At 43.4% G+C, this 27,865-nt stretch overlaps 3 protein-coding genes across 4 annotated transcripts; 1 reads left to right on the top strand and 2 right to left on the bottom strand.

Moving 5' to 3' along the window:
- Positions 1-2,472: 2,472 nt before the first annotated feature.
- On the bottom strand, positions 2,473-13,578 carry dhps (deoxyhypusine synthase). Of its 2 annotated transcripts, none has more exons than XM_064986913.1 (10): positions 13,499-13,578; positions 12,686-12,888; positions 11,955-12,107; positions 11,529-11,650; positions 7,130-7,226; positions 6,893-6,979; positions 6,395-6,500; positions 4,094-4,197; positions 3,482-3,607; positions 2,473-3,150 (listed from the first exon to the last, which is right to left on the bottom strand). In XM_064986913.1, the coding sequence occupies exons 2-10, from the start codon at positions 12,881-12,883 to the stop codon at positions 3,058-3,060; spliced, it is 1,086 nt and encodes a 361-aa protein (XP_064842985.1). In that variant the 5' UTR covers positions 12,884-12,888; positions 13,499-13,578; the 3' UTR covers positions 2,473-3,057. The 2 variants fall into 2 exon arrangements, with proteins under 2 accessions (XP_064842985.1, XP_064842986.1); XM_064986914.1 differs by having other exon boundaries at positions 13,502-13,525.
- Positions 13,579-13,953: 375 nt separating this feature from the next.
- Positions 13,954-14,685, top strand: LOC135554554 (guanine nucleotide-binding protein G(I)/G(S)/G(O) subunit gamma-12-like). Its single transcript, XM_064986916.1, has 2 exons — positions 13,954-14,173; positions 14,482-14,685. Exons 1-2 carry the CDS (start codon positions 14,081-14,083, stop codon positions 14,605-14,607), a joined length of 219 nt encoding a protein of 72 aa, XP_064842988.1. The 5' UTR covers positions 13,954-14,080; the 3' UTR covers positions 14,608-14,685.
- Positions 14,686-14,876: 191 nt separating this feature from the next.
- fbxw9 (F-box and WD repeat domain containing 9) lies at positions 14,877-24,312 on the bottom strand. The gene is made up of 8 exons (XM_064986915.1): positions 23,741-24,312; positions 23,357-23,490; positions 22,995-23,142; positions 21,653-22,697; positions 21,182-21,330; positions 17,388-17,591; positions 16,237-16,302; positions 14,877-16,086 (listed from the first exon to the last, which is right to left on the bottom strand). The coding sequence occupies exons 2-8, from the start codon at positions 23,476-23,478 to the stop codon at positions 16,012-16,014; spliced, it is 1,809 nt and encodes a 602-aa protein (XP_064842987.1). The 5' UTR covers positions 23,479-23,490; positions 23,741-24,312; the 3' UTR covers positions 14,877-16,011.
- Between the last annotated feature and the right edge of the window lie 3,553 nt (positions 24,313-27,865).

The following is a 27,865-nucleotide window of genomic DNA, read 5'->3' on the forward strand; positions in this document are numbered from 1 at the left end:
CCACCAACTGAAAACAATGAACAAACACACTACCACACATCTCACCCTACAGTAGCATGTAATTGCAGTGTTAATGCCAATATCCTCACTGTCAATAACTATACCCTTGACTTGTTTTGAGCTTCATAACTTCCTACGACTGTGATAGGTTGTTGTCTCACCTGGCTATTTTAAGATGAATACACTGATGTAAGTAGCTCTGGTTGCCAGAAGATACTGACCCTACCGTTACGCTTGTTTACACTGAGCTGCACTGGGGTCAGAACATAATCATGGTTAGGAGCTGGCGCCAGATACGGGGTTGAAAACTTGCATCAATGCAGGGATTTTTTAAATTTATTTCACCTTTATTTAACCAGGTAAGCAAGTTGAGAACAAGTTCTCATTTACAATTGCGACCTGGCCAAGATAAAGCAAAGCAGTTCGACACATACAACTGAGTTACACATGGATTAAAAAAACATACAGTCAATAATACAGTATAAACAAGTTTATATACGATGTGAGCAAATGAGGTGAGAAGGGAGGTAAAGGCAAAAAAGGCCATGGTGGCAAAGTAAATACAATATTGCAAGTAAGACACTGGAATGGTAGATTTGCAATGGAAAAATGTGCAAAGTAGAAATAAAAATAATGGGGTGCAAAGGAGCAAAATAAATAAATTAAATACAGTAGGGAAAGAGGTAGTTGTTTGGGCTAAAATATAGGTGGGCTTTGTACAGGTGCAGTAATCTGTGAGCTGCTCTGACAGTTGGTGCTTAAAGCTAGTGAGGGAGATAAGGGTTTCCAGTTTCAGTGCTTTTTTTTGTCCAGTCATTGGCAGCAGAGAACTCCAGTCATTGGCAGCAGAGAACTGGAAGGAGAGGCGGCCAAAGAAAGAATTGGTTTTGGGGGTGACTAGAGAGATATACCTGCTGGAGCGTGTGCTACAGGTGGGAGATGCTATGGTGACCAGCGAGCTGAGATAAGGGGGGACTTTACCTAGCAGGGTCTTGTAGATGACATGGAGCCAGTGGGTTTGGCGACGAGTATGAAGCGAGGGCCAGCCAACGAGAGCGTACAGGTCGCAATGGTGGGTAGTATATGGGGCTTTGGTGACAAAACGGATTGCACTGTGATAGACTGCATCCAATTTGTTGAGTAGGGTATTGGAGGCTATTTTGTAAATGACATCGCCAAAGTCGAGGATTGGTAGGTTGGTCAGTTTTACATATGATATGCCACTGTACTACACAGTTCACCTTTATCCACACTGATACATCAAGAAGATTGAAATACTTCCCTTTTCATCCCCATGCTTGCTCGCAGTAGCCACCGCAGCTATTTTGGAATAAGTTCCTTTGTTGTTCAACATGACGTGCCTTTCCATAGCGGCTACTGGTAGCTAGCAAGGACTAAAACAGCAATTTGGATAAAGGTACAATTTGGAGTATAGTGGCATATCCCATCCCTGCATTGAGGTACGTTTTCCAACCCATATCTCTGGCCGGGTCCATGGTGTCTTCACACAACCACGATTGTATTCCAACCCCAGTGCTGCTCAGTGTAAACAAGCATAATGGTCAGCACACATTCAACTCAAAAGGGCTTGTTGATTAGTTAAATCAGGTGTGATTGTCCAGGGCTACAATAAAATGTGTTCTGTAGGGGGACTTGAGGACTGGAGTTGGGAAACACTGTGTTAAATTACTAAAATGTAGTGTTGCTGGTTATTACTTTCATCTAAGACCTAGACAACCAGGTCAGGGGAGTTCTTACTAATTATTGACCTTATTTCATCAATGAAGTACAAGGGAGGAGCGAAAACCCAGACACTCAGCCCTCTGTGGAATGAGTTTGACATATGACGTAACTGTTGTGCTGCTGTCATGTGTTGCTCCCATGTTGTGTTGCAACCATGCTGTTGTTTTAGGTTTCTCCTTAATGTAGCGTTGTCTCTTGTCATGGTGTGTTTTGTCCTATATTTTTATCTTTAATCCTCAGTCCCCGCAGGAGGCATTTTGCCTTTCAGTAGGCCGTCATTTTAAATAAGAATTTGTTCTTAAGTGACTTGCCTAGTTAAATAAAGGTTCAATAAAATATATTAAATGTATAACGGTGCACAGCAAAATTGGGCTGCCCAATTTATTTCTACACATGGACTTTTGACCAATCAGATCAGCGCTTTCTACAATATTTGGGCAAAATATCAGACTTGAGCTGCCTGTACTCAGCTGTAGATTTGCTCACATGATGCGGATTCATGTAAAGTATAAACATTCTGACTGATTGGCAAGTACATCCATGTACACAATGGTAGCTAATGCCTCCAGATCACTGTCAGAGATGATATGCACTGTAGCTGGAAGAGTTGCGGTCAAGGACTATTGTATATGTGCGTGCCCAAAGTGGGTGAGGCAGGGGAGACCCTTATGGTCATTTCAAGTACTACAGCATTGCCGAACGCTTTTGGGAGAAGAAAACAAGAGGTAGTAAGACAACATCAAATGTTTTATTCTGTAATAATGGAAACATTCTGAGGTTGTTTATATTAATTTACTCAGATATACATGAGTAGATACTAGGTAATAAATAAATACATTTCACCTCAGTAAGCGTTTCTTTGAATAACAGTGCATGCTCCCCTAAAGAGACCCTCTCACTAACTTAAAAAAATAACATATCTTATAAGTTTACCATATAGTAATGTCTCACTCAGCAATGTCATTCTCAAACGTGCCAGTATGCACGCATACACAACTCATTGGTACATGGCAATTCACATCATTCAACAACAAAAACACTTACGCTACATGTACCCCGTAGCAAATACTTATTTCTGAAATCATGGAGGGAGAAGTCCGTAAACAGAACATCATGTCTAAAAATAGACACAGAGACAGATCACTGTCATATGATGCATTATCATGATGTGGCAAGTGAATCAACCTTTTGAAAGTTCTATATCTTAACTTGATTGCTGACATGCAAAACATTTTGGGGCTGTATCAACAGTTGACTAATGAAACAAAGTGTTTTTTGTGGATTATTCCTTTCAGTGTGGAGTGGGAAGTTTGGTTATTCTGTCTTGTCAGGAATCAGCTTGTCAGCATGGTGGGCAAACGTCTCAGCTACCAGCAGTGGGAAGACTATGGAAGCATCAGCGTACACCTGGAGAGAGAAACAAAACACAGAAAGGAAACAGAATCCGAAACATACAGATCTCTAAGAGAAATGTCTGGAGATGGGAATGGAAAGAGCCATTGGAAAAGGTTCAACGTGAGTTTGTGTTTTATCTTTGGCCGATCTAATGCATCTATCAAGAGTTCTGGGGGCGCTGGTCTCCTGCTTGACCCCGAGTTACACTTTCACTTCATCTATATTAGCATAAGGTGAGGCCAAAAGCACATTTCCATCTTCGGGTGGCCAATAAAGTTAGATTATTTTCTATTCCATCCATTAACCTTCAGACTGGGGATAAGATAGCTGGTGAGTGAGTTACCTTGACTGGCTTGGCATCCATGCGGATCTTCCCCCAAGACACGGCCTCATCAGGCCTGGCCCCTGAGTCTGAACCATCAAACTCCTGCCCAGTGTTCACAAACACTGCATAGTCCGCTCCATTCCTCTGAGGAGGGGATTACATTCAAATTAAATGCTTTGACCTGGTTGGTTAGTTAAGGTTGCGAAGCACCTGTGTTGGGGAAGCTACTCTGAAAATATAGTTTACCAAGCTACCAACTACTTTGAAAAAGTAGTTCATTACATCCAAACTACTACATGATAAAACTATAATATCTCAATCTGAAATGTTCTGGATTACAAATTGCAAGAACAGTAGTTCGCTACACCACTACATGGCAGAAAAGTCATTAACTACTGGAAACACTACCAAGCTTTTAATGTAGTTCAACTACCAGAAAGCAACTGCAAAATGTACTTACATTACTACATGTAATTTACTACCCCAACACTGCTAAGCACGTCAACTTTCTAACTGGTGACTTGCGACAGAACAAAATGATAGGAAAAAAGGTGAATTGAACAGTTCATAATTTACACCAACATTATAATGAAGGAATATGATCATAGAGAACATTTGATAGTTACTTACCATCAGATTGGCATTGGCTATATGGTGTTTGACCAGGCCCCCACCCAGAATAATCATCCCTGTCCGTTTGGCAAACACTGCCCTGCTGTTCAACCTGCGGATATCTACAACACAGACTGTTATCAGCACAATACATTACACACCACCCTTCAACTACAAAACCAAGCACACCACCCTTCAACTACAAAACCAAGCACACCACCCTTCAACTACAAAACCAAGCACACCACCCTTCAACTACAAAACCAAGCACACCACCCTTCAACTACAAAACCAAGCACACCACCCTTCAACTACAAAACCAAGCACACCACCCTTCAACTACAAAACCAAGCACACCACCCTTCAACTACAAAACCAAGCACCAAAACAGTGACACATACTATTGAGTGCATAGATATCTGGAATGAATGTCACCAAGTGGCAAGTTTGTGGTGGATGAGATATGTACAGTAGAAGTCTGAAGTTTACATAGATTTAAACTCAGTTTCACAATTCCTGACATTTAATCCAAGTAAAAATTCCCTGTCTTAGGTCAGTTAGGATCACCACTATTTTAAGAATGTGAAATGTCAGAATGTTAGTGGAGAGAATGATTCATTTCAGCTTTTATTTAATTTAATCAAATTCGCAATGGGTCAGAAGTTCACATGCAATGCTACCAAATACTAATTGAGTGTCTTTAAATTGTTTAACTTGGGTCAAACATTTCAGGTAGCCTTCCCAACTTCCAATAAGTTGGGTGAATTTTGGCCCATTCCTCCTGAGAGCGCTGGTGTAACTGAGTCAAGATTGTAGGCCTCCTTGCTCGCACACGCTTTTTCAGTTCTGGCCAAAAAATTTCTATAGGATTGAGGTCAAGGCTTTGTGATGGCCACTCCAATAACTTTACTTTGTTGTCCTTAAGCCATTTGCCACAACTTCGGAAGTATGCTAGGGCTTAATTGTCCATTTGGAAGAACCATTTGCGACCAAGCTTTAACTTCCTGACTGATGTCTTTGAGATGTTGCCTCAATATAGCCACAATTGTCCATGCTCATGATGCCATCTATTTAGTGAAGTGCACCAGTCCCTCCTGTTGCAAAGCACCCCCACAACATGATGCTGCCACCCCGTGCTTCACAGTTGGGATGGTATTCTTCGGCTTGCAAGCCTCCCCCTTTTTCCTCCAAACATAATGATGGTCATTACGGCCAAACAGTTCTATTTTTGTTTCATCAGACCAGAGGACATTTCTCCAAAAAGTACAATCTTTGTCCCCTTGTGCAGTTGCAAACCATAGTCTGGCTTTTTTGTATGGTGGTTTAGGAGTAGTGGCTTCTTCCTTGCTGAGCGGTCTTTCAGGATATGTCGCTATAGGACTGGTTTTACTGTGGATATAGATACTTTGTACCTGTTTCCTCCAGCATCTTCACAAGGTCCTTTGCTGTAGTTCTGGGATTGATTTGCACTTTTTGCACCAAAGTACGTTCATCTCCAGGAGACAGAGCGGTATGACGGCGGCCTGGTCCCATGGTGTTTAAACTTGCATACTATTGTTTGTACAGATGAACGTGCTTCCTTCAGGGGTTTGGAAATTGCTCCTAAGGACTAACCAGACTTGTGGAGGTCGACAATTTTTTTCTCTGAGGTCTTGGCTGATTTATTTTGATTTTCCCATGATGTCAAGCAAAGAGGCACTGAGTTTGAAGGTAGGTCTTGAAATATATTCACAGGTACACCTCCAATTGACTCAAATGATGTCAATTAGCCTATCAGAAGCTTCTAAAGCCATGACATCATTTTCTGGAATTTTCCAAGCTGTTTAAAGGCGCAGTCAACTTAGTGTATGTAAACTTCTGACCCACAGGAATTGTGATACAGTGAATTATAAGTGAAATAAATCGGTCTGTAAACGATTGTTGGTAAAAGTACTTAGGACATCTACTTTGTGCATGACACAGACTTGCCAAATCTATAGTTTGTTAACAAGAAATTTGTGGAGTGGTTGAAAAATTAGTTTTAATGACTCCAACCTAAGTGTATGTAAACTTCCGACTTCAACTGTAGTTACCATGTAAAGCAAGGCAAGTGTGTGGTCTCACATCAAAGGAAAGAACTGGCAGCAGCTAGCCTAGCCTTTTGAGCTTTGGGCCAGTAACCGAAAGATTTCAATCCCTGACACGACAAGGTGAGAAATCGGTCAATGTGCCCTTGAGCAAGGCATTTATTCCTAATTGCTTCGGTAAATCGCCATGGATTACAAAAATTGGAGTGTACACAGACAGAATCCCAGTCTTCACATCTCCTCTCTCTCTTACCATCTACTATATCCAGCACCAGCCCAGGGTTTTTATATGAGTGGAAATAGATCATGTCCCCAATGGATCCATCTGTCAGAGCAGGGCTGAACACTGGGATGTCATTCTGCAACAGAGGTTGAAAATCTATTGATTATATGAACACAGCCTATTGTAACTCAATGACGGCTACAGGGAGGGAGGCAGAGAGAAAATGTGCATGACAATTTAGTGTATTAGACAGTACCCACAAACAACTGATACAGCAACAAATATGAACAATAATATTATGATCCGTTAACCTTGTAGAGGTCATTGTGATAGTGTAAGATGAGGCCAATGAGGGGCTTGAGCCCCCTACTGTACATTATACTGGTGAGTTTAGAGAGGGGAATGATAAAGATACTTCACAAATGGAGAGAGAGGGCAAAGAGCACTGGTTTCAATTCATTCCACTGATATCACCTGTTCTATATCAAGGACAGGCTGATGAGAACAGTGAGCCCCTCCAGTCCTCACCTTATAGGCCCAGTAGTAGACAGACTCTGGGTTGTTGATCTCTTTGCCCAGACGGTGGATCATCTTGGACGGGGTCCAGTGGGTGCCCTAAAGGGTTATTAAGAGGTCAAAGGTCAAATGAATGTGACAATACCAGCAACACCAAGATGATAATCTTTTGAGATACATTTTACCCCAATGAATACAACCCAGACACAGAAGATGACATTTCCTGTATGAAGGGTTAAATTAGCTCACTTCATCTTTCTGCTCCTGCACCATCTGGTCCAGAATGGGCATCAGCCAGTCCTCAAACTTACAGTAGTTATCATTAGGTACCAGGAGGTTACCTATCCTAGAAAGAGAGCGACAGCGGAGAGAGGAGAAAGAGAAAAGATTAGTGACAATTTAGTGTACTAGACAGCACCTACAATAATAACAACTGGGTGGTTTGTGCCCTCTTCACCGTTAACTCAGACACCAGCCAGCTTCAGCTCGGTCAATACCTGCCAGTCTGCACAGCGCGATATCAACCCAGAACATAGACTTTTTCTCTACCAGATCACTGGATTCCTGCCGCAAGGTCTGGATCATTACACCGGATGATCGGAGCTAGCTAGCTGCAACCGAGTGGCTCCTACTGGCTAACGCCTCTGTCCCGAAGCAAGCACCGAAGAGGTCTAGCAGCTAATTATTGGGCTACAATACTTACTTTGCCAATTGGCCTGGCCCCTTTATTGCCGACACGGAGCCCTGCTTGATCCAACAACTGGTCTGCAGACGTAATCGTCCGAGGTGGTTTCAACAGGCTTTTCCGTTGCGATGCTGCTGAAGACACATCTGCTAGCTTTCTGAATTGCCGTGTCTCCAGCCAACCAAGTGTAGTAGCGACTACCGAATGGCTCCCTGACTCACCTGTTGCTGCTCATTGGACCCTATGATCACTCAGATACACATGCCTCTCCCTAATGTCAATAAACCTTTTCTACTGCCATTTCGGTTAGTTATGATTGTCTTTTTTAACTGTAGAGGCCCCAGCCCCGCCCAACATGCCTTAGATAGCTCTTTTGTCCCACCCCCCTACATGCGGAGACCTCACCTGGCTTAACAGGTGCCACCAGAGACACAACCTCTCAATGCCTAGGTTTACCTCCACTGTACTCACATCCTACCATGCCCTTCTCTGTACATTATGCCATGAATCTATTTTAACATGCCCTAAAATCTGCTCCTTTTATTCTCTATTCCAAACGCACTAGACGACCAGTTCTTATAGCCTTCGGCCATACCCTTATCCTACTCCTCCCTTCCTCTGGTGATGTAGAGGTTAACCCAGGCCCTGTAGCCCCCAGAATCACACCTACTCCCCAGGCGCTCTCATTTGTTGACTTCTGTAACCGTAAAAGCCATGGTTTCATGCATGTTAACATCAGAAGCCTCCTCCCTAAGTTTATTTTATTCACTGCTTTAGCACACTCCGCCAACCCTGATGTCCTAGCAGTGCCTGAACCCTGGCTTAGAAAGCCCGCCAAAATTTCTGAAATTTCCATCCCCAACTAAAACATTTTTCGACAAGATAGAACTGCGGGGAGGAGTTGCAATCTACTGTAGAGATATCCTGAAGAGTTCTGTCATACTGTCCAGGTCTGTGCCCAAAGAATTAGAGCTTCTACGATAAGTCTCATCGTTCCCGCTTGTTATAGACCCCCCCTCAGCCCCCAGCTGTGCCCTGGACACCATATGTGAATTGATTGCCCCCCAGAGTTCATACTGTTAGGTGACCTAAACTGGGATATGCTTAACACCCCGGCCGTCCTACAATCTAAGCTAGATGCCCTCAATCTCACACAAATTATCAAGGAACCTACCAGGTATAACCCTAAATCCGTAACCATGGGCACCCTCATAGATATCATCCTGACCAACTTGCCCTCTAAACACACCTCTGCTGTCTTCAACCAGGATCTCAGCGATCACGGTCTCATTGCCTGCGTCCGTAATGGGTCCGTGGTCAAACGACCACCCCTCATCACTGTCAAAAACTCCGTAAAACACTTCAGCGAGCAGGCCTTTCTAATCGACCTGGCCCAGGTATCCTGGAAGGATATTGACCTCATCCGGTCAGTAGAGGATGCCTGGTCGCTATTTAAAAGTGCTTTCCTCACCATCTTAAATAAGCATGCCCCACTCAAAAAATGTAGAACGAAGAACAGATATAGCCCTTGGTTCACCCCAGACTTGACTGCGCTTGACCAGCACAAAAACATCCTGTGGCGTACTGCATTAGCATCGAATAGCCCCAGCGATATGTAACTTTTCAGGGAAGTCAGGAACCAATATACACATTCAGCTTGAAAAAGCTAGCCTTAGCTTTCCTAACTGAAATTTGCATCCTGCAGCACTAACCCCAAAAGGTTTTGGGACACTAAAGTCCATGGAGAATAAGAGCACCTCCTCCCAGCTGCCCACTGCACTGAGGCTAGGAAACACTGTGACCATCGATACATCTACGATACTCGATCATTCCAATAAGCATTTTTCTACAGCAGGCCATGCTTTCCACCTTGCTAGCCAACAGCTCTGTATCCCCCACAGCAACTTGCCCAAGCCCCCCACCCCACTTCTCCTTCACCCAAATAGCTGATGTTCTGAAAGAGCTGACAAATCTGGATCCCTACAAATCAGCTGGGCTAGACAAGCTGGAACCTCTCTAAAATTATCCGCCGAAATTGTTGCAACCCCTATAACTAGCCTGTTCAACCTCTTTCGTAAAGTCTGAGATCCCCAAAGATTGGAAAACTGCCACGGTCATCCCCCTATTCAAAGGGGGAGACACTCTAGACCCAAACTGTTATAGACCTTTATCCATCCTGCCCTGCCTTTCTAAAATCTTCAAAAGCAAAGTTAACAAACAGATCACCGACCATTTGAATCCCACCATACCTTCTCCACTATGCAATCTGGTTTCCGAGCTGGTCATGGAAGCACCTCAACCACGATCAAGGTCCTAAACGATATAACAGCCATCAATAAAAGACAGTACTGTGCAGCCGTCTTCATCGACCTGGCCAAGGCTTTCGACTCTGTCAATCACCGCATTCTTATCGGCAGACTCAATAGCCTTGGCTTCTCAAATGACTGCCTCGCCTGCTTCACCAACTACTTCTCAGATAGAATTCAGTGTGTCTAATCGGAGGGCCTGTGGTCCGGATCTCTGGCAGTCTCTATGGGGGTGCCAGTGTTCAATTCTCGGGCCGACTCTTTTATCTTTATATCAATGATGTCGCTCTCGCTGCTGGTGATTCTCTGATCCACCTCTACGCAGATGACACCATTCTGTATACTTCTGGCCCTTCTTTGGACACTTAACAAACCTGCAAACGAGCTTCAGTGCCATACAACAACTGTCCTTACGTGGCCTCCAAATGTTAGTAAAACTAAATACATGCTCTTCAACCGATTGCTGCCTGCACCCACCCGCCCGACTAGCATCACTAAGCTGGACGGTTCTGACTTAGGTATTTGTAGTTGTCCACATATTCTAGGTGTCTGGTTAGACTGTAAACTCTCCTTCCAGACTCACATTAAGCATCTCCAATCCAAAATTAAATCTAGAATCAGCTTCCTATTTCGCAACAAAGCCTCATTCACTCATGCTGCCAAACATACCCTCGTAAAACTGACTATCCTACCAATCCTTGACTTTGGCGATGTAATTTACAAAATAGCCTCCAACACACAGCAAATTGGATGCAGTCTATCACAGTGCCACCCGTTTTGTCACCAAAACCCCATATACTACCCACCACTGCAACCTGTATGCTCTCGTTGGCTGGCCCTCACTACATATTCGTCGCCAAACCCACTGGCTCCAGGTCATCTATAAGTCTTTGCTAGGTAAAGCCCAGCCTTCTCTCAGCTCACCATATGAATACCCACCCATAGCACGCGCTCCAGCAGGTATATTTCACTGGTCATCCCCAAAGCCAACACCTGCTTTGGCCGCCTTTCCTTCCAGTTCTCTGCTGCCAATGACTGGAACGAACTGCAAAAATCACTGAAGCTGGACTTATATCTCCCTCTCTAACGTAGAGCATCAGCTGTCAGAGCAGCTTACCGATCACTGTACACAGCCCATCTGTAAATAGCACATCCCCATATTGCAATTTATATATTTTTTGCTCTTTTGCACCCCAGTATCTCTACTTGCACATCATCTTCTGCACATCTATCACTCCAGTGTTAATGCTAAATTTTAATTATTTAGTCTCTGGCCTATTTACTACATTTGCACACACTGTACATAGATTTTTCTATTGTGTTATTGACTGTACGTTTGTTTATCCCATGTGTAACTGTATTGTTTTTGTCGCACTGCTTTGCTTTATCTTGGCCAGGTCTTAGATGTAAATGAAAACTTGTTCTCAACTGGCCTACCTGGTTAAATAAAGGTGAAATTATTACTATTATAAAAAAATAAATGTTTAAATATGGCCAATATACCACGGCTAAGCGCTGTATCTAGGCTCTCCGCGTTGCATCACTCATAAGAACAGCCCTTAGCCGTGGTATATTGGCCATATACCACAACCCCTCGTGCCTTATTGCTCAATTGTATTATGATCTGTGATCCATAGTAGAGGTGATAGTGCTCTACCTGTTGATGCCTCTCTGTCTCAGCTCCTTGCCAGACAGGCTGAACTCCCCCAGGTAAGTGGGGGCCAGACACTTGATGAAATCCTCCTCGACTCCCCCCGCTGTAGTCACTATCACGTCCACCTGTTGGGAAGGCCCACAAACACATGTAGCATTTTACTAGTGTATACGATCACCTATATGCACTGGCATCTTGGAGTGTTTATGTTGCAGGGGTGTCAAACTTAATTCCTGGAGGGCTGCAGTCTCTGCTAGTTTTTTATTTTCCATAGGTGTCCAATTAAGACCTCGATAACCAGGTGGGGGCAGCTCCAACTAATCAAACACCTTAATTGATCAAGTGCAAGTGAGGAATGACAGCCAGCAAACACTGAGTGCTGAAGGACTGGAATTTGACACGAGGGTGGGATGCTGTATAGGACTGTACCATTTTGTGCTGTGCCAGGTAGCGGATGGACTCCCTCACTCCAGAGCTGATGAGGTTGGAGGTGTACCCCAGGAAGATGGTACAGCCTGAATGGGAAAGGGAGGAGTCGCATCCTTCCTCTTCGTCGTCCAGCGGCTCCAGACGCTTCTCAATCTGTGGTTATAAATAGATGATAGAAAGAGAGAAATATAGATCACATACAGTATGATAAAAGCTCTCTAATAAAGGGCTTTAAACATTTCTCCCTCTTCTTATTCCTCTCGCAATCCCTCAAAAAGCAAGGCCTAGAATCAGACAAGGAATGCCATATGTCTACATAAATGGCAACAATGCTAACATAACTCTCCACATCCCCAATTACTAGGCATCTTATCCCCTTATATGTCCTGGGATGTTTGAAGTAGGATCCCTAGTTCCCCCCTGTACACTGATCTTACGTCAGCTGATTCTAGATCTGTACCTAGTAGAACAACTCCTACACAGAGCGGGACATCCTCTGACCCAATGACAACACTAGCCTGCTCCCAGACCTGTGCTGTGTTGTCAACTCCTATAGTCATTGTGAGTTGTCAAGACAACAAACAGATCTGGGACCAGGCATCTAAACTCCCTAAAGCTCTAGACATGGATGATATCATCTAGCCTGGAATACAACCTTTTATGCTCCGTTTTACCATAGTTTTACGGAGCATATCAGGATTCCAGGCTAGATGGCCTCCAGTGAGTCTCACCATCCTGTTGATCTCCTGTATGGCATGGGCCACACTGCTAGCCTGGAAGCCTGTGGTGAGGAAGGACTGGAGCAGTGCATGGTGGTCCACTCCCTGGTTGAAGTCATAGCCCTTGATACGGGGCATGTCGTCTGGGAGGGCCGTGCTGGGCATCAGCACCGCATCCATGGCCACGAAGGGGGCGTGTTGTTCCGCCATGCCGTCTGTCAAACACAAGGAAACAAATCAAAAAGGTATGCAACGGTTGCATAAAGAGTGCTGAACATTCATTTTACCTAAGTGTCTGCTGAGATAGCCATTCTAGGTTGAAAGCCACTAAAACTACAAGCAAAATGATCTGACCGCTGGAATCCTGTAGTTCATGTTGAAAAGGTTTGCAAAGTGTCAGCACCATTATCAACTCCTTGAATCAACAGTCAACTCGTCAGTAGCTAGCTAAATCAACTGTCAACTCCCTGAACGATTCTGATTCTACTGTATAGCTGGTGGCAAGCAAAAATATTAGGATCCTGCCTTGTATTGTGCTTAGTAGCAACTTATAGAGACAGCATTCTAACGTCCTCATTCAGCACATTTCATGACACCGAGATCAAAGTATAGCAAGTATAGCAGACGTTAGTTAGCAACTAGCACTCCAATGCCTGCTGGCTGCCTTGCTTGCAACTAGCTAGCTATCCATTCTCTATTGGCTTAAAAACAATTACACGCACTGACAAATGAAGCAACATAACGTTTGAATTAGAGAATGCTGAAACTAAAAAAGGTATCATTGTATAAATGTAAATAAAGACAGCCAAAACATTAGCAACACACCACAGGTCTAGATCTCTGACATTCCCCATGCAGCACACGAAACAACTACGGAAAGTGCAAAGGTTCAAACGTAGCAACGCATTCTGGTGAAAGATTGTGTTCTGTATGCATCCTTCCTATGCTTATCATTATGTGTGTCAACATTAATCTCACTCTCACACAGTCTCTTTTATCATCAGTGTGTGATGTTGATGTGACATTTCCAGGACTGTGTATGTAACCTTTAAACCTGACACACATCACAGCAGCTTTGAAGTGGCCTCCACAGTAACCACAAAGAGCAGAGGGGGAGACCAGAGGTTAAAAAGGGAGGCCAGATGCCACTCTGACAGAAATTGGGACCTCGACGTAGGCTCACATAGCCTAGTGTTAGAGTATAACAGTAACTTTTCCATTATTATTTCAAATCTAAATCCATATTTGGAGGTGGAACAGGTTTCTGTGTGTTCGGCAGGTTTAACATTTTCAACTCTCAATTGATTGCAATTCCATACATTTATTTTCTATCACTTTGGAGTGGAAAGAGGGAGTTTCAGCTTTCTGTCTGGGACTAAAAGTGGTAGAGTCTCTCTGGAGGAGGGGATGTCAGGGAGGGTGTGCAGCAGTAACAGTGTGATGCAGGCACGGAGGACTGTGGAACAACTACGTGTGGAGGCAAGCATGGAGAGGATCAAGGTGAGAGTACACTAAAGTAGCCTGTGTGTAATGAATTAGTTGGAAGTAGAATTTCCAATTAATTTGGAGAATGACAATTTTGTTGATCCAATACTTTCATTTGATGAATCAAAAATAAGAAATTGTGGGAGCAGTGCAGAGCAGTCTGCTACAGAACGGATCAAGGAAAATGTGAACTTACCCGCACACTCGTCTTAGGACACATCAATAACTGTGTATATTGGGCATCACCTTTCTTCTGAATGTACAATAACCTCAGCTTTGAGACAAGCTTTAAGCTCTGGCTGTTCCTTACTTCTTCCTCCCAGATCTCCACAGCAGCTGCCCAGCTGGTGCAGTACTGTCAGGAGCACAGTCGCAGTGACCCCCTCCTCACCGGCATCTCTGCCTCCTCCAACCCCTTCAAAGACAAGAAGACCTGTGTCCTGCTGTAGAAAGGCTGCCCCAGGACACTGCTCTCTGGTGCTGCATTCAACAGTGCTTCATCATCAACAACAGTGAAACGTTTTGATGCCAGGCTACTTCAACATGTCGTACTTCATCATGCCAGACGTGTTGGCTAAAGCAAAAACTGACTGGTTGGTACAGTATTGGTCATGCTGTAACTTCAGCATGTGGCTTGCAGTCCAGAATGTCTCAAAAACAAAGGAGAGCAAACTGTTTATATCTTCTTGACATTACAGAACCACAGTGTACACTGGTAAACAATGAATTGATTGAGTGTAAACATTTTATTCATAACAAAAGAAATCACACATCGCATATTCACAAAAGCATATTTACAAAATCTGAATCATTTGGGTATTTTTATGCAGTCAGATGACTCTTGCAGAAGGTGAAGAAGGGTCGCAGATAAGGAGTTGGCATGGAGATTGATTGTTGCGAAGGACAGACACTTGCCTCAGACTATCAGTGTGTGTAATACATTTTAAAAAACTTGTAACAAATAATTAGTGAACAATGCAGTACTATTGGGTTTTGCACTCAAATGAGCCACTTGAGCGAGGTTGATGCTGGGACGCTACAGATTCAAATCAAAGTTTATTTTGTCACGTGTGTAACGGTACAGCGCTTTCCTCAACAGTGCAGAATTAAATAAAAACGTTAAGAGTTGGTAAAGTAGTTACCCTAAGAGAGAATGACAAAGAGGAAGAACTCAAAACAGTGTAATTGACAAACAAGTGCTGTGGTACTGAGTATAAGAACGCCACTACACACATTATGACAGGTAGACCAAAATACTTTACAATCAGTGTGTCAGAACGGCTTGACTGATTCTTTCCATTGTGTTTCCGAATCTGTTTCAATTGTCAAAGAGAAAAATACTTAATCTATTTTCTAGAGACCAACTGTCTGGAATGCTGCTGGTGGAATGTCATTTTAATTAACAAGCTAAAATCAGGCCATTGAAAAATCAAATCATGTACAAGTGTTTAAAACCCTTCAGTAGTGCTGTGCCTCAAATTAACTCCCAAATCCAGTTTATGTGAAATGGTTTGAACGAGTGCTGGGTCAACACAGGGACACAGACAGAATGACACCATGAAGTGCTATTACCTTAGGCCCTTTCTATTACATTTCTTTACATTAGTTAAGGAAGCCTTTGTGTGTTCTTTTCTTATTTTCTTTGATAAAATACATGGGAATCACACAGACACACTAAATATGTTTGGCTTGTATATAGTTTTTGGGTAAAGCTAAGAGCACTGGTCCTTCACGTCAACATTCTCACAGCATACAGTATGAGAAAGTATATCATTTAAATGACAGACCATTATACGTCAGTCATCTTGCATCACTTCAGGAACATAAGTAGATTAGGGTGGGTGTGGCCCCCCTCACCTCCTGGCCCTCCACACCTCCACACACATTTCTCCTGACGCGATCGCCAGCACTCCTGCTTCGACACTCAACTATAGAGAGAGCGAGAGAGAGGAGAGAGGAACAGAGACAGAGCGAGAGTAAAACAGATCTTTCTTCAATCAGATCAAGGTAGGAGGCTAAGGAGAGAGGCTATCAGCCATCAGAATCTCAAAAGGAAAAATGTGATGCGAGAGACTCACCCCATTGACGCCTGCTTGGTGGTGTAGTGTGCACAGCGTCCTTGGAGGGGCACAGGGGAGGTGCACCTGGAAGATGAATGGTTGAGAAGATAGGAACAGGGAATGAAGAAACATGGATGTGTTCATTCATGTCATCAATGCACATGCTCTTTGATAATGGTTTAATGTTGTTTGTGACCGAATGGGCAGTGAAAATTATTTTCCTCTTTGAGGACAATAAAGTAGCCTATCCATGTATTTAAAACCCCCAAACAGAATACCATTACAATAGAGCTGAATAGATATTACTACACATGTTCAAATAATTACTGTACGGTGACGCCAAAGAGAAAGAACCATCCTTAGATGGACAATAAAGACATTCTATTCTAGTGGGCTCCAGGGTGTGGGTGCTCACATTACTCAATGATTCCCTAGCTGATCCAACCCTGCGTTTCTCGGTTGTCGTAGGAAGAAAATGCTGACGCGCAAACAGTGAGCTGCTTTACAAGTGTGCACATTATTATGTGCAGAAACATTTGTTAAAAACACTGACTGAGGCCCAGAATATGGACTTAATATGAAATAATGATAATATGAAATTCTCTTTTTGGTTTCTGTCATGGTAGGACGCAGATATAATATTGCTGGAATTTGTTTTGTATGGGCCTGGGTGGGTGGAGATTTCACTTAAGGACCAATGGAATGGTCGAAAATAATCAAACTCCACCCACCCGGGTCACCGAGCCATGTAAAACATCACCATCACCACGGTCCATGTCGCTTTCGGTCTCACATACTGAATGCTCTGGCTATTGGCAGCCGTCCTCGCCCAATCGCGTTGTAGCACTGCTCATACTACAAGATACACAATCAACATTTCTGACGTCAAAAAATGATCGGGACCTCCGACAGGGGTCTGGAGAATGGAACAGCAATCATCGGTGAGTCCTTGACCCGCTCAAACAAACTACATGAGTCCAGACGTACTGATCCTAGTCCAAATTAATACAATTTCACCCCGATCATGAAAATTCATCTGGGACAGCAAAAACGTGGCAAATTCATGGCAAAAATCGTGTAGTGAATGCCTGGCATAAACCAGAAAGAATGCCATGCCCACCATTGTTTCACAGCATTCAGACGGGTTTAACCAGGCTAACAGGACGTACCTTGATGGTGCGGTCAGCGGAGCAGGTGTAGAGGCTCCCAGGGGACCTGTGGATGCCGGTGACCAGTGAGGTGTGTCCCACGTCGAACTGGGAGAGGGGCTTGAAGAAACCGGCCTGCATAGAGAAGGCATGGAGCATGCCCCGGTTGTCCCCCGCCCACACCTCTCTGTCACTGTAGCACATTGACAGCAGGTAGGAGCCCAGCTGGGAACAGAGAAGACAAACCATATAGCCTGGTCCTGGATCTGTTTGTGCCAACTCCTGTCATTGTTGAACCAAATAAGACAAAACAGCACAAGCGGAAGGGTGAGAAATTAAGGAACTTGTCTGTCGGCCCTGCATTAAAGACCAAAATGAGTTAAAGAAAATTTTAATAAATAAAAGTAAACCAGTTTAATTTAAGGACCAAAAACATGACAGCTGTGACAGAGATTTGCGATGTACCGAAACCATGGCACATGGTTTATGAACTGATATGCAAAACGACACCGGATTCAAAATGTAGAACGTTTTAATTATTATACAAACTTCTTGCAACCCATAGAACGTTATATATATGGGGGATTCAACCATTCCAGCTCTGTAGATGTTGCTGTGAAGAGACAGAATCATTAGATCACTTGTTTTGGTACTGTCCACATGTAGCTTGTTTTTTGGTCGCAGGTTCAGGAATGGCTGAAAAAGTTTACCTGGAGCAAACTCTGCAAATAGCACTGCTGAGTGGTTTGAGGAGTTATAGTCAATCGATCAATAATATAATACTTTTAGTAAAAAAAAAAATCTGTAGAAACTATGATAACAGAAAGGTTCAGAACTTTTGTGAAACATCACAGCACAGTTGAAAACTATATGGACAGAGTTAAGAGATAGATGGGAGGGGATTGATTGGAGCTGAAGGGTGGGACTAAAAACAACAAGATAGCTAATGTCAAATCATATGTATCTGTAAAATGTATATAGAGGTTCAGAACTTTTGTGAAACAGCACAGTTAAAAAAATATGGCAAATAGAAATCAAACTGGATGGTCTTCAGATATAGATGGGAGGGGTTGAGGGTAGCTGAAGGATGGGATTAAAAACAAACAAATAAGCTTGGACACCTACTCAGTCACAGGTTTTTCTTTATTTTTAATATTTTCTACATTGTAGAATAGTGAATACATCATAACTATGAAATACATATGGAATCATGTAGTAACCAAAACAAGTGTTAAAAAAATCCAAATGTATTTGAGATTCTTCAAAGTAGCCACCCTTTGCCTTGATGACAGCTTTACACACTCATGGCATTCTCTCAAACAGCTTCATGAAGTCACCTGGAATGCATTTCAATTAACAGGTGTGCCTTGTTCAAAGTTAATTTGTGGAATTTCTTTCCTTCTTAATGAGCCAATCAGTAGTGTTGTAACAAGGTAGAGGTGGTATACAGAAGATAGCCCTATTTGGTAAAAGATCAAGTCCATATTATGGCAAGAACAGCTCAAATAACCAAAGAGAAATTACAGTACATAATTTCTTTAAAGACATGAAGGTCAGTCAATACAGACCATTTCAAGAACTTGTAAAGTTTCTTCAAGTGCAGTCACAAAAACCATCAAGCACTATGATGAAACTGGCTCTCATGAGGACCGCCACAGGAAAGGAAGACCCAGAGTTAACTCTGCTGCAGAGGATAAATTCCTTAGTGTTAACGGCACCTCAGATTGCAGCCCAAATAATTCTTCAGAGTTCAAGTAAGACACATCTTAACAGCATCTGTTCATAAGAGACTGTGTGAATCAGGCCTTCATGGTCAAATTGCTGCAAAGAAACACTACTAAAGGATACCAATAAGAAGAGCATTGCTTGGGCCAAGAAACACGAGCAATGGACATTAGACTAGTGGAAATCTGTCCTTTGGTCTTATGAGTCTAACCGCCGTGTCTTTGTGAGACGCAGAGTAGGTGAACGGATGATCTCTGCATGTGTGGTTCCCATCGTGAAGCATGGAGGTGGTGGTGTGATGGTGCTTTGCTGGTGACACTAATTTATTTAGAATTCAAGGAACACAAAACTTCTTAGGGCTAGGGGGCGGTATTTTCACGTCTGGCTGAAAAGCATGCCCAAAGTAAACTGCCTGCTACTCAGGCCCAGAAGCTAGGATATGCATATTATTAGTAGATTTGGATAGAAAACACTGAAGATTCTAAAACTGTTTGAATGATGTCTGGGATGTCTATAACAGAACTTATTTGGCAGGTGAAACCCAGAGGAATAACCATCCAGGAATTTGTTTTTGTTTTAGGTCACTCTTTTCAATGGGTTTTCAATAGGAATCTAGAATTCTAAGGCAGTTGCTTGCAGTTCTAAATGCTTCCACTAGATGTCAACAGTCTAGAAATTGGTTGATGTTTTTCCTTTGAGAAATGAAGTAGCCCTGTTCAGAAGGAGGGTCAAGTGAAGTGTACTGTTTGATAGAGGCGCGTGACCTGAAAAGCTCGCTCCACTTTGTTTTCCTCCAGTATTGAACACAGTTTATCCTGTCTTAAATTTGATCGATTATTTACGTTAAAAAAAAATACTTAAAGTTATTAGGGAAGTTGTTTGAAATGTTTGGACAAAGTTAACTTACGAGATATTTTGTACTCATGTTGCGCAACTTGGAACTGGTGTTTTTCTGGATCAAACGCGCCAAATAAATTTACATTTTGGATATATAACGACGGAATTAAATCAAACAAAAAAGGACCATTTGTGATGTTTATGGGACATATTGGAGTGCCAACAGAAGAGGCTCGTCAAAGGTAAGGCATGAATTATATCTTTATTTCTGAGTTTCGTGTCACTCCTGCCGGGTTGAATTATGATGGTCTGTCTTTGTTTGATGGGGTGCTGTCCTCAGATAATAGCATGGTTTGCTTTCGCGGTAAAGCCTTTTTGAAATCTGACACGTTGGTTGGATTAACAACAAGTGTATCTTTAATTTGGCATATTGCATGTGTTATTTCATGAAGGTTTAATATTTATAGTATTATAATTTGGCGCTCTGCCATGTCACCGGATGTTGTCAAATCGATCCCGCTAAAGGGATTTGATCCATAAGAACTTTTAAACAACATGGCTACAATGGCATTCGGCAGCTATACGCCATCCCATCTGGTTTGCGCTTAGTGGGACTATCATTTGTTTTTCAACAGGACAACGACCCAACACACCTCCAGGCTGTGTAAGGGCTATTTGACAAAGAAGGAGAGTGATGGAGTGCTGCATCAGATGACCTGGCCTCCAATCACCCGATCTCAACCCAATTGAGATGGTTTGACATAAGTTGGACCGCAGAGTGAAGGAAAAGCAGCCATCAAGTGCCCAGCATGTGGGAACTCCTTCAAGACTGTTGGAAAAGCATTCCAGCTGAAGCTGGTTGAGAGAATGCCAAGAGTGTGCAAAGCTGTCATCAAGGCAAATGGTGGCTACTTTGAAGAATCTCAAATTTAAAATAAATTTTGATTTGTTTTACACTTTTTTGGTTACAACATGATTCCATGTGTTATTTCATAGTTGAGGTCTTCTATTAGTTTACAATGTAGAAAATAGTAAAAATAAAGAAAAACCATGGAATGAATAGGTGTATTCAAACCTTTGACTGGTACTGTATGTATATTATTATAAATAAACAACAGTATTCATTTTTATATCTGTATCTACACATACCTGTGATGACTTGAAGTACCCAAAAATACTTTGAAAGTCTCCAGTAATATACCCTCCCTTTGCAACCCTAAATATAATACTATTCTTATACTGTGTGTTTTTACCTGTAGTTTCTGTAGGGTTTTCCCTGCTCTTCGGTCGTAGATGACCACAGTGCGGTCTTTACTCCCAGAAAGGATGTACTGCTCGTCTGCTACCAGGCACAGCACCGCGTTGCTATGGAGACGCAGGCTCTTTACCAGAGGCTCCGCCACTGCAGTGCAGACAGATCATGACCTCATCATCCAGCGACATCTGACAATGTTAGTCTGTCAAATTCCATAAACCCATTGATAGTTTCTGGATTTGCTCTAATCAGATGATATATTCTGAATGGGCAGTTCATTTGGCCAACCAAAGGATAACACATAGAAATATAAATTTCTAGAACAGGTAAAGGTCCTTAGTCCAATTACCCCTCAGTAAGTCTTTCTGAACGATAACCATTAGTATTGTTTGTGTTCACTTTTATCGACTATATATAATCTAATTTAATAGAACAGAGACTGCAAGTACCCATCTTATGAATCACTCACCTCTTGTGTCGTAGACGCTGACCTTCTTGTCGTAGGTGCCGGCCAGCAGCACATCCTTCTGGGGGAGGGCCAGGCAGAGCACGGCAGCCCGGGCCCTGATTAGGCCCCTCTCAGCTCCTTGGGCCCCCAGGTCCCATAGCCTCACTGTGCTGTCGAAGGAGCCCGAGGCCAGCAGGGGTCCCCTGGCCGCCAGGCACCACACCCAGCCTTTGTGGGTGCTGAAGAGGCCCTGGCCCCCCAGTGTATGGAGCAGCCTGCCCGTGGAGCCCCCTTCCCGTAGGTCCCACAGGTTCACGTTCCTGTCACGGGAGCCTGAGGCACACAACGCCCCGTCACCCCCTACCAAGAGGACCGAGTTGACCTCAGCGATGTGCCCCGAGGGGAGGGAGAGGCGCTCCAGGGCTGGGGGAGGACTGGGAGCGCGGCTGGACCTGTTTCTCTCCCCCTCGCTTCCCAATCTCGGGCCCGCTATGTAATCTTGACCGTCTCTATCCGCCAAAACTCCCACTCTCTCCTCCACCTCGATGGCCTCCAGGACACCTTGTTCATCATCTCGCTCCTCCTCCATCATCATCATGGCCTCGGCTGCAACCTCCTGCCTCTTCTCCCCAACTCCCATCGGTAGATCTCCTTCCCTATCTTGCGGCATCTCTCCCTCCATCAACTCCTCCCTATCCCACGCTACCGCCATCACGCCCTCCACTTGAAAACCCACTTCATCCACCCCTTCATCCACTTGGGGTCTGCCCTCTTCCACCTCCTCCCACTCTCCAATCCCTTCCTCTGCCAGGGCCGCTCTATCCCTTTCCCTCTCCTGGGCCCTCTCCACCTCTCTCTCCCTCTCTGCCTGCTCGGCTTCCCTGGCAGCCCTCTCCCCCTGGCCCGTCCAGCAAGCGATCAGCTCCTCCATCTCCAGGCAGGCCGAGGGCCAGTCGAAGCCATCTCGTGGCCCCACGGGGAAGGAAGCTCTGGGACCAGTTAGCCTGCGTGCCCGCAACTGCCACGCCGTGCTGTCCTTACCCACATTTCCCAGGGCGTGACACACCTGTAGAGGGAGAGACATGGACCGGATTCACACTGTAGGACTGGCCTGAATAGTATTAGCTGGCTTGGAAATTTTATTTTCTCAAGATCCTTTCCAGTAGCTATGATGGATGTGTAACCAGGTCATGACAGCCCAGTACCGCCCTCAAACATTTATTGTTTCAAATGTCCCTAACCTAGCATGATTTCCAGTCTTTTATGGCATTAGCCAACTCTGTCATCAAGGGAAATAGATCTGTTATCAAGCAAAAACAGATCGGCATCCAGGAAAGGTATGATGCTGTCCACTGACACACACCTGTGGCAGGACCGTGATGACACACTGTGCCGGGAGGTGTGAGGCGATGCGAGCCACCATCTCCCACGGCAACGACAGCAAGCCGCTTCCTTCAGCAGACGGGGAGGGGCTTGGTTCAGTAGAAGGGAGCTGAGAGCCTGGGGGCAGCCTGTGAAAAATAAGTGTGATATACCCTTCTTACACATCCGTGTCAACCCAAACTGTACAGGCGCTGACACATTGTCACATTGTCTTTTCCAGCACGGTTCCAGCTACTATGGCGGGTGCATCGAAACCAAGCCAGCAGTGCTCATTAGTGCACAACTAAGTATTATGGAACTGTTCTGAAAGCATGAAGACTTGTGAGGGTCAGAGGTACTAACCCCAGCTGTCCAGGCCTGGAGGCTTCATTGGAGGGCTGTTTCAGTGGTGCCGATTTAGCTTCTTTCTCCCCTCTCCCGGCCCCTGCCTCATCTTGCCCCACAGTGACCCGAGGCTCAGACATCCACTCCACTTACTGCAGGAGAGTGCATCATACATTCGTTTAATTTCAGACTCTCAGCTAAGGCGGTCCATCATTGACTGGCACAATCAAATTGTCAATAGGGTCATGATTGTGCATTCATTGCTAACAAACAGAATACCTACAGTAAAAAAAAAGTCAAATCTATACACCACAGTGGGAACGGAACTTTATAACGTTAATTGCCCTTGAAATTTGACAGATACCGGCAACAAGTGTAATGCTAGTTAGATGATGCACTTACCCACACTTCCCTATGTCACTTATGGGGACGTCCGACACAGTTCATTTGACAGCAGTAGCCTTAGTCAGTCCTCGTATACCTTCTCTTGTTTTAACTGTATAATGAATATTTTCAATATGAGCACGGTGCGAGACGAAAAAGCCTAACAGCAAGACAGCGACGGTTACTACCGGGCGTTGGCTGGTACTATACTATCAGTGTCAAGCACGCTAACTTGCAAGATGGTCTTTGTTTGCCAATCAAGCGAGTAATCCTGGAACTTATCACATGTACAAGTTCACACCTGTGCTAATCAGCTCCTCGATATTTAAACAAAACACCGACCGATTCTTCTTCTCAAAAAAATCGGTTCGAAATGAGTTGCTAGCTACAGTAAGAAGTTGATCCTTCATTCAAATTAGGTTACCACTAGCTAGATAGCGGTATTGTAAAAGCATAAACGAGCATTTGGATCTCAATTCAAGGTGAGCAGTGTGGTTAAGGTTACGTTTAAAATGAGATTTTAATAAGATAAATTCTAGAAATAGGTACGGTTTATGACTACCAGTGACGCGACGACCCTAACAAATGGGATTTCTTTTCCGGCGCATTCGACATTTCGTCATTGGCCTAAATTGTAAACAAACCTTTATCTTTTTTTTGTATGGTTATTTGTTTGTACACTAGCTGTTTATTGGCTTTGTAAATTGTATTGTTAATTTAAGTTAAGTCAAAAGGATCAGCATAGGATCAGTTTTGACAATGGTTTACAATAATTGCATTCATACATTGAATATGTCTGCACATTAAGCATAATCCATAGATTGTCAGGCAGCTGTCGGAAGGTTGTAGAACAAGCTGAGTTCAGATCCTCTTTTTTTATTTCACCTTTATTTAACCAGGTAGGCTAGTTGAGAACAAGTTCTCATTTGCAACTGCGACCTGGCCAAGATAAAGCATAGCAATTCGACACACAACAGTTATACATGGAATAAACAAAACATCAATAATACAGTAGAACAAAAAACAAGTATATATACAGTGAGTGCAAATGAGTTAAGGCAATAAATAGTCCATGGTGGCAAAGTAATTACAATATAGCAATTAAACACTGGAATGGTAGATGTGCAGAAGATGAATGTGCAAGTAGAGATCCTGGGGTGCAAAAGAGCAAGATAGATACAGTATGGGGATGAGGTAGGTAGATGGGCTATGTACAGGGATCTGTGAGCTGCTCTGACAGCTGGTGCTTAAAGCTAGTGAGGGATATGTGAGTCTCCAGCTTCAAAGATTTTTGCAGTTCATTTATTTTATTTCTGTTATTTTACCAGGTAAGTTGACTGAGAACACGTTCTCATTTGCAGCAACGACCTGGGGAATAGTAAACTGGGGATTATTAGGTGACCGTGATGGTTTGAAGGCCAGATTGGGAATTTAGCCAGGACACCAGGGTTAACACCACTACTCTTACGATAAGTGCCATGGGATCTTTAATGACCTCAGAGTAAGGACACCCGTTTAATGTCCCATCCGAAAGACAGGACCCAACACAGGGCAGTGTCCTCAATCACTGCCCTGGGGCATTGGGATATTTTTTTTAGACCAGAGGAGTGCCTCCTACTGGCCCTCCAACACCACATCCAGCAGCACCTGGTCTCCCATCCAGGAACTGACCAGGACCAACCCTGCTTAGCTTCAGAAGCAAGCCAGCAGTGGTATGCAGGGTGGTATGCTGCTGGGCAGCAGAGAACTGGAAGGAAAGACGACCAAAGGAGGAATTGGCTTTGAGGGGCGACCAGTGAGATATACCTGCTGGAGAGCGTGCTATGAGTGGGTGCTGCTATGGTGACCAGTGAGCTGAGATAAGGTAGAGACTGGTAGATAACCTGTAGCCAGTGGGTTTGGCGACGAGTATGAAGCGAGGGCCAACCAAAGAGCTTACAGGTCACAATGGTGGGTAGTGTATGGGGCTTTGGTGACAAAACGGATGGCACTGTGATAGACTGCATCCAGTTTGTTGTTTGTTTCTGATGGAAGCCATGACAAAATGTGACAGGGCGCAACTTTAACTTGGTACAGCCAGACTCAATATATGTCAGCAAGTTGGTACATTAACAGAGAAATGCTATAATCACAAGTTCTTCTAAATAAAAACAGTCCACATCAGTTTATTCCCAGCTTGATAGAAAACCTTTTATTTCCCCATTCACAAAAGTAAACTAGAAAGCGATACATCAGTTAACATCCCACCTGCACCACAGTTGAGGAAAAAAATACCAGTACTACATGAAATTCATTCCTCAAGGCTGACATCTAGATTGAAACAAAAATACAGTTTTCACAATTCTTCCCTTCTTTCCCCAGGTATGCACCACGCTCTGTCTCCCCCTCTCAGTACTACCACTTTACATTAAAATTGACAAAATCAAATGGTCCGCTATAAAACAACGAAAACAAAAAAATTCTTTAAATAAAAAGAACATTACAGGGAAAAAACTTTTAAAGTCTAAAAAAAACTTTGTGCGCTTCTGCACAAAAACAAAAAAAGTAAGTTAAAATAAAAATTAACAGATTAAAAAAACAAAATGAACATCTCAGCCTTGGAAAAAAGTAAAATGCCTCAACTTGTGGAACACTGTTAAACTTGAGAATAATAGATGGTTTTGAGATCAATGTTTCGCTACTACGATTGAAGAGGAGATTTAACACCGTTTAATTCTTCCTGATAGGACCAGTATCACATTGGGAGCATTGTGCAAGACTGTGGCAATTAGCCAGTATCTCTATGCACACCTATCCTACTCTCAACCTTGGTGGACCAGACACCCATCCACCAACACTTGTATTTCAGTTTACCCCTTTAGGATATGATTAAAGTGTCACCCTCTAAGGGTGGAAGTGGTTTACAAAAGTGTGTAAAGATTCAAAATACTGTCCAATCAACCACTTATGTACAAGTGGGTTGGTGTTAAAATCCACGTTATATGGTTAAATACACATCTGTATACAGCTTCATTGAAATTGCATTTTCACAGGTACGCCTGACGCTTAAGGCAGTATTATCTTCACATTTTGAATATCTATTTTCGTGGTGTGGCGTAAGATAAAGATTTCCATAGTTTCATTGACTCGCTAAATCTCAGCTAAGCTTTGAAAGAGAACTGATGTACGACTGGCAATCACAAACTGAGATGGTAAAATATGACAAGTGTTGATGATACACAGGGTTTCTCCAATATCTCAGGTGTGAGCTACATGTCCATCACCTTGCGGGAGGGCCGGTGCAGAGTTGAGTCTAAACGGCACACTTACAGTAAAGTACAGACACACAACGAAATAGTCCGACGTGACAGACCGCCAGACATTGACAAAATACAAGACAATCACTCCCTCACGAATGTTAATGTATCCAACCTCAGGGGAAACAGAAAGAGAATTAGGATCAGTATAATACCCAGACATATCCTACACAGTATCAACGGGTTGAGGAAAACAGCAAATGGCAACAGCCACCTCCAACTGGACTAGAGCCAGTTTTACCTGGACTTTTCATACTTCTACTAACGATAGCCGCCCACTTTTATTATCACAGCATGCGTGGGTGCGTTGCAATTGATGAAGCTCTTAAAGACGTCCCCCTAGAAGGGCATGTATCCGCCTTTAATAAGATGATAGTCAAATAAAGCGATCATGGAAAAGCATGCAAATCAAGGTTGTTCGGGACCATGGACGAGATATGTATTATTATGATAGCCAACTGACTAGTCAAGGTCTTTTTCCATCTTCGTGGACTCATTTCATTCCCCCTACATACTCATCATTCTGCTCACGTAGAAAAGGCTGGTCAATTTTCTGTTGGACTGTCTGGAAACACTGGTGGGAAGTACATTTGATCCAAAATACTTGATGTCTATCAGTCCTTCCCCTTTAACAGGGCTTTCAAATTAAATCATACCCATTGATTCCTGACTATAACATAAGCCTAATGCGTTTAGCTCAACTGTTAGAACCCAAAATAGGCCTTTTTTTGTCCTGTTTGTTAATAATGTATACAAACACTGTGTAGCCTCAACATGGTTAAAACGATAATCTTGATATAATGGACAGTCAGTCCCTGTATCCATTACTCTGTCCATGAGGTTGAGA

The sequence above is a fragment of the Oncorhynchus masou genome, chromosome 14, assembly GCF_036934945.1.
Source record: "Oncorhynchus masou masou isolate Uvic2021 chromosome 14, UVic_Omas_1.1, whole genome shotgun sequence".
Taxonomy (NCBI): Eukaryota; Metazoa; Chordata; class Actinopteri; order Salmoniformes; family Salmonidae; genus Oncorhynchus; species Oncorhynchus masou.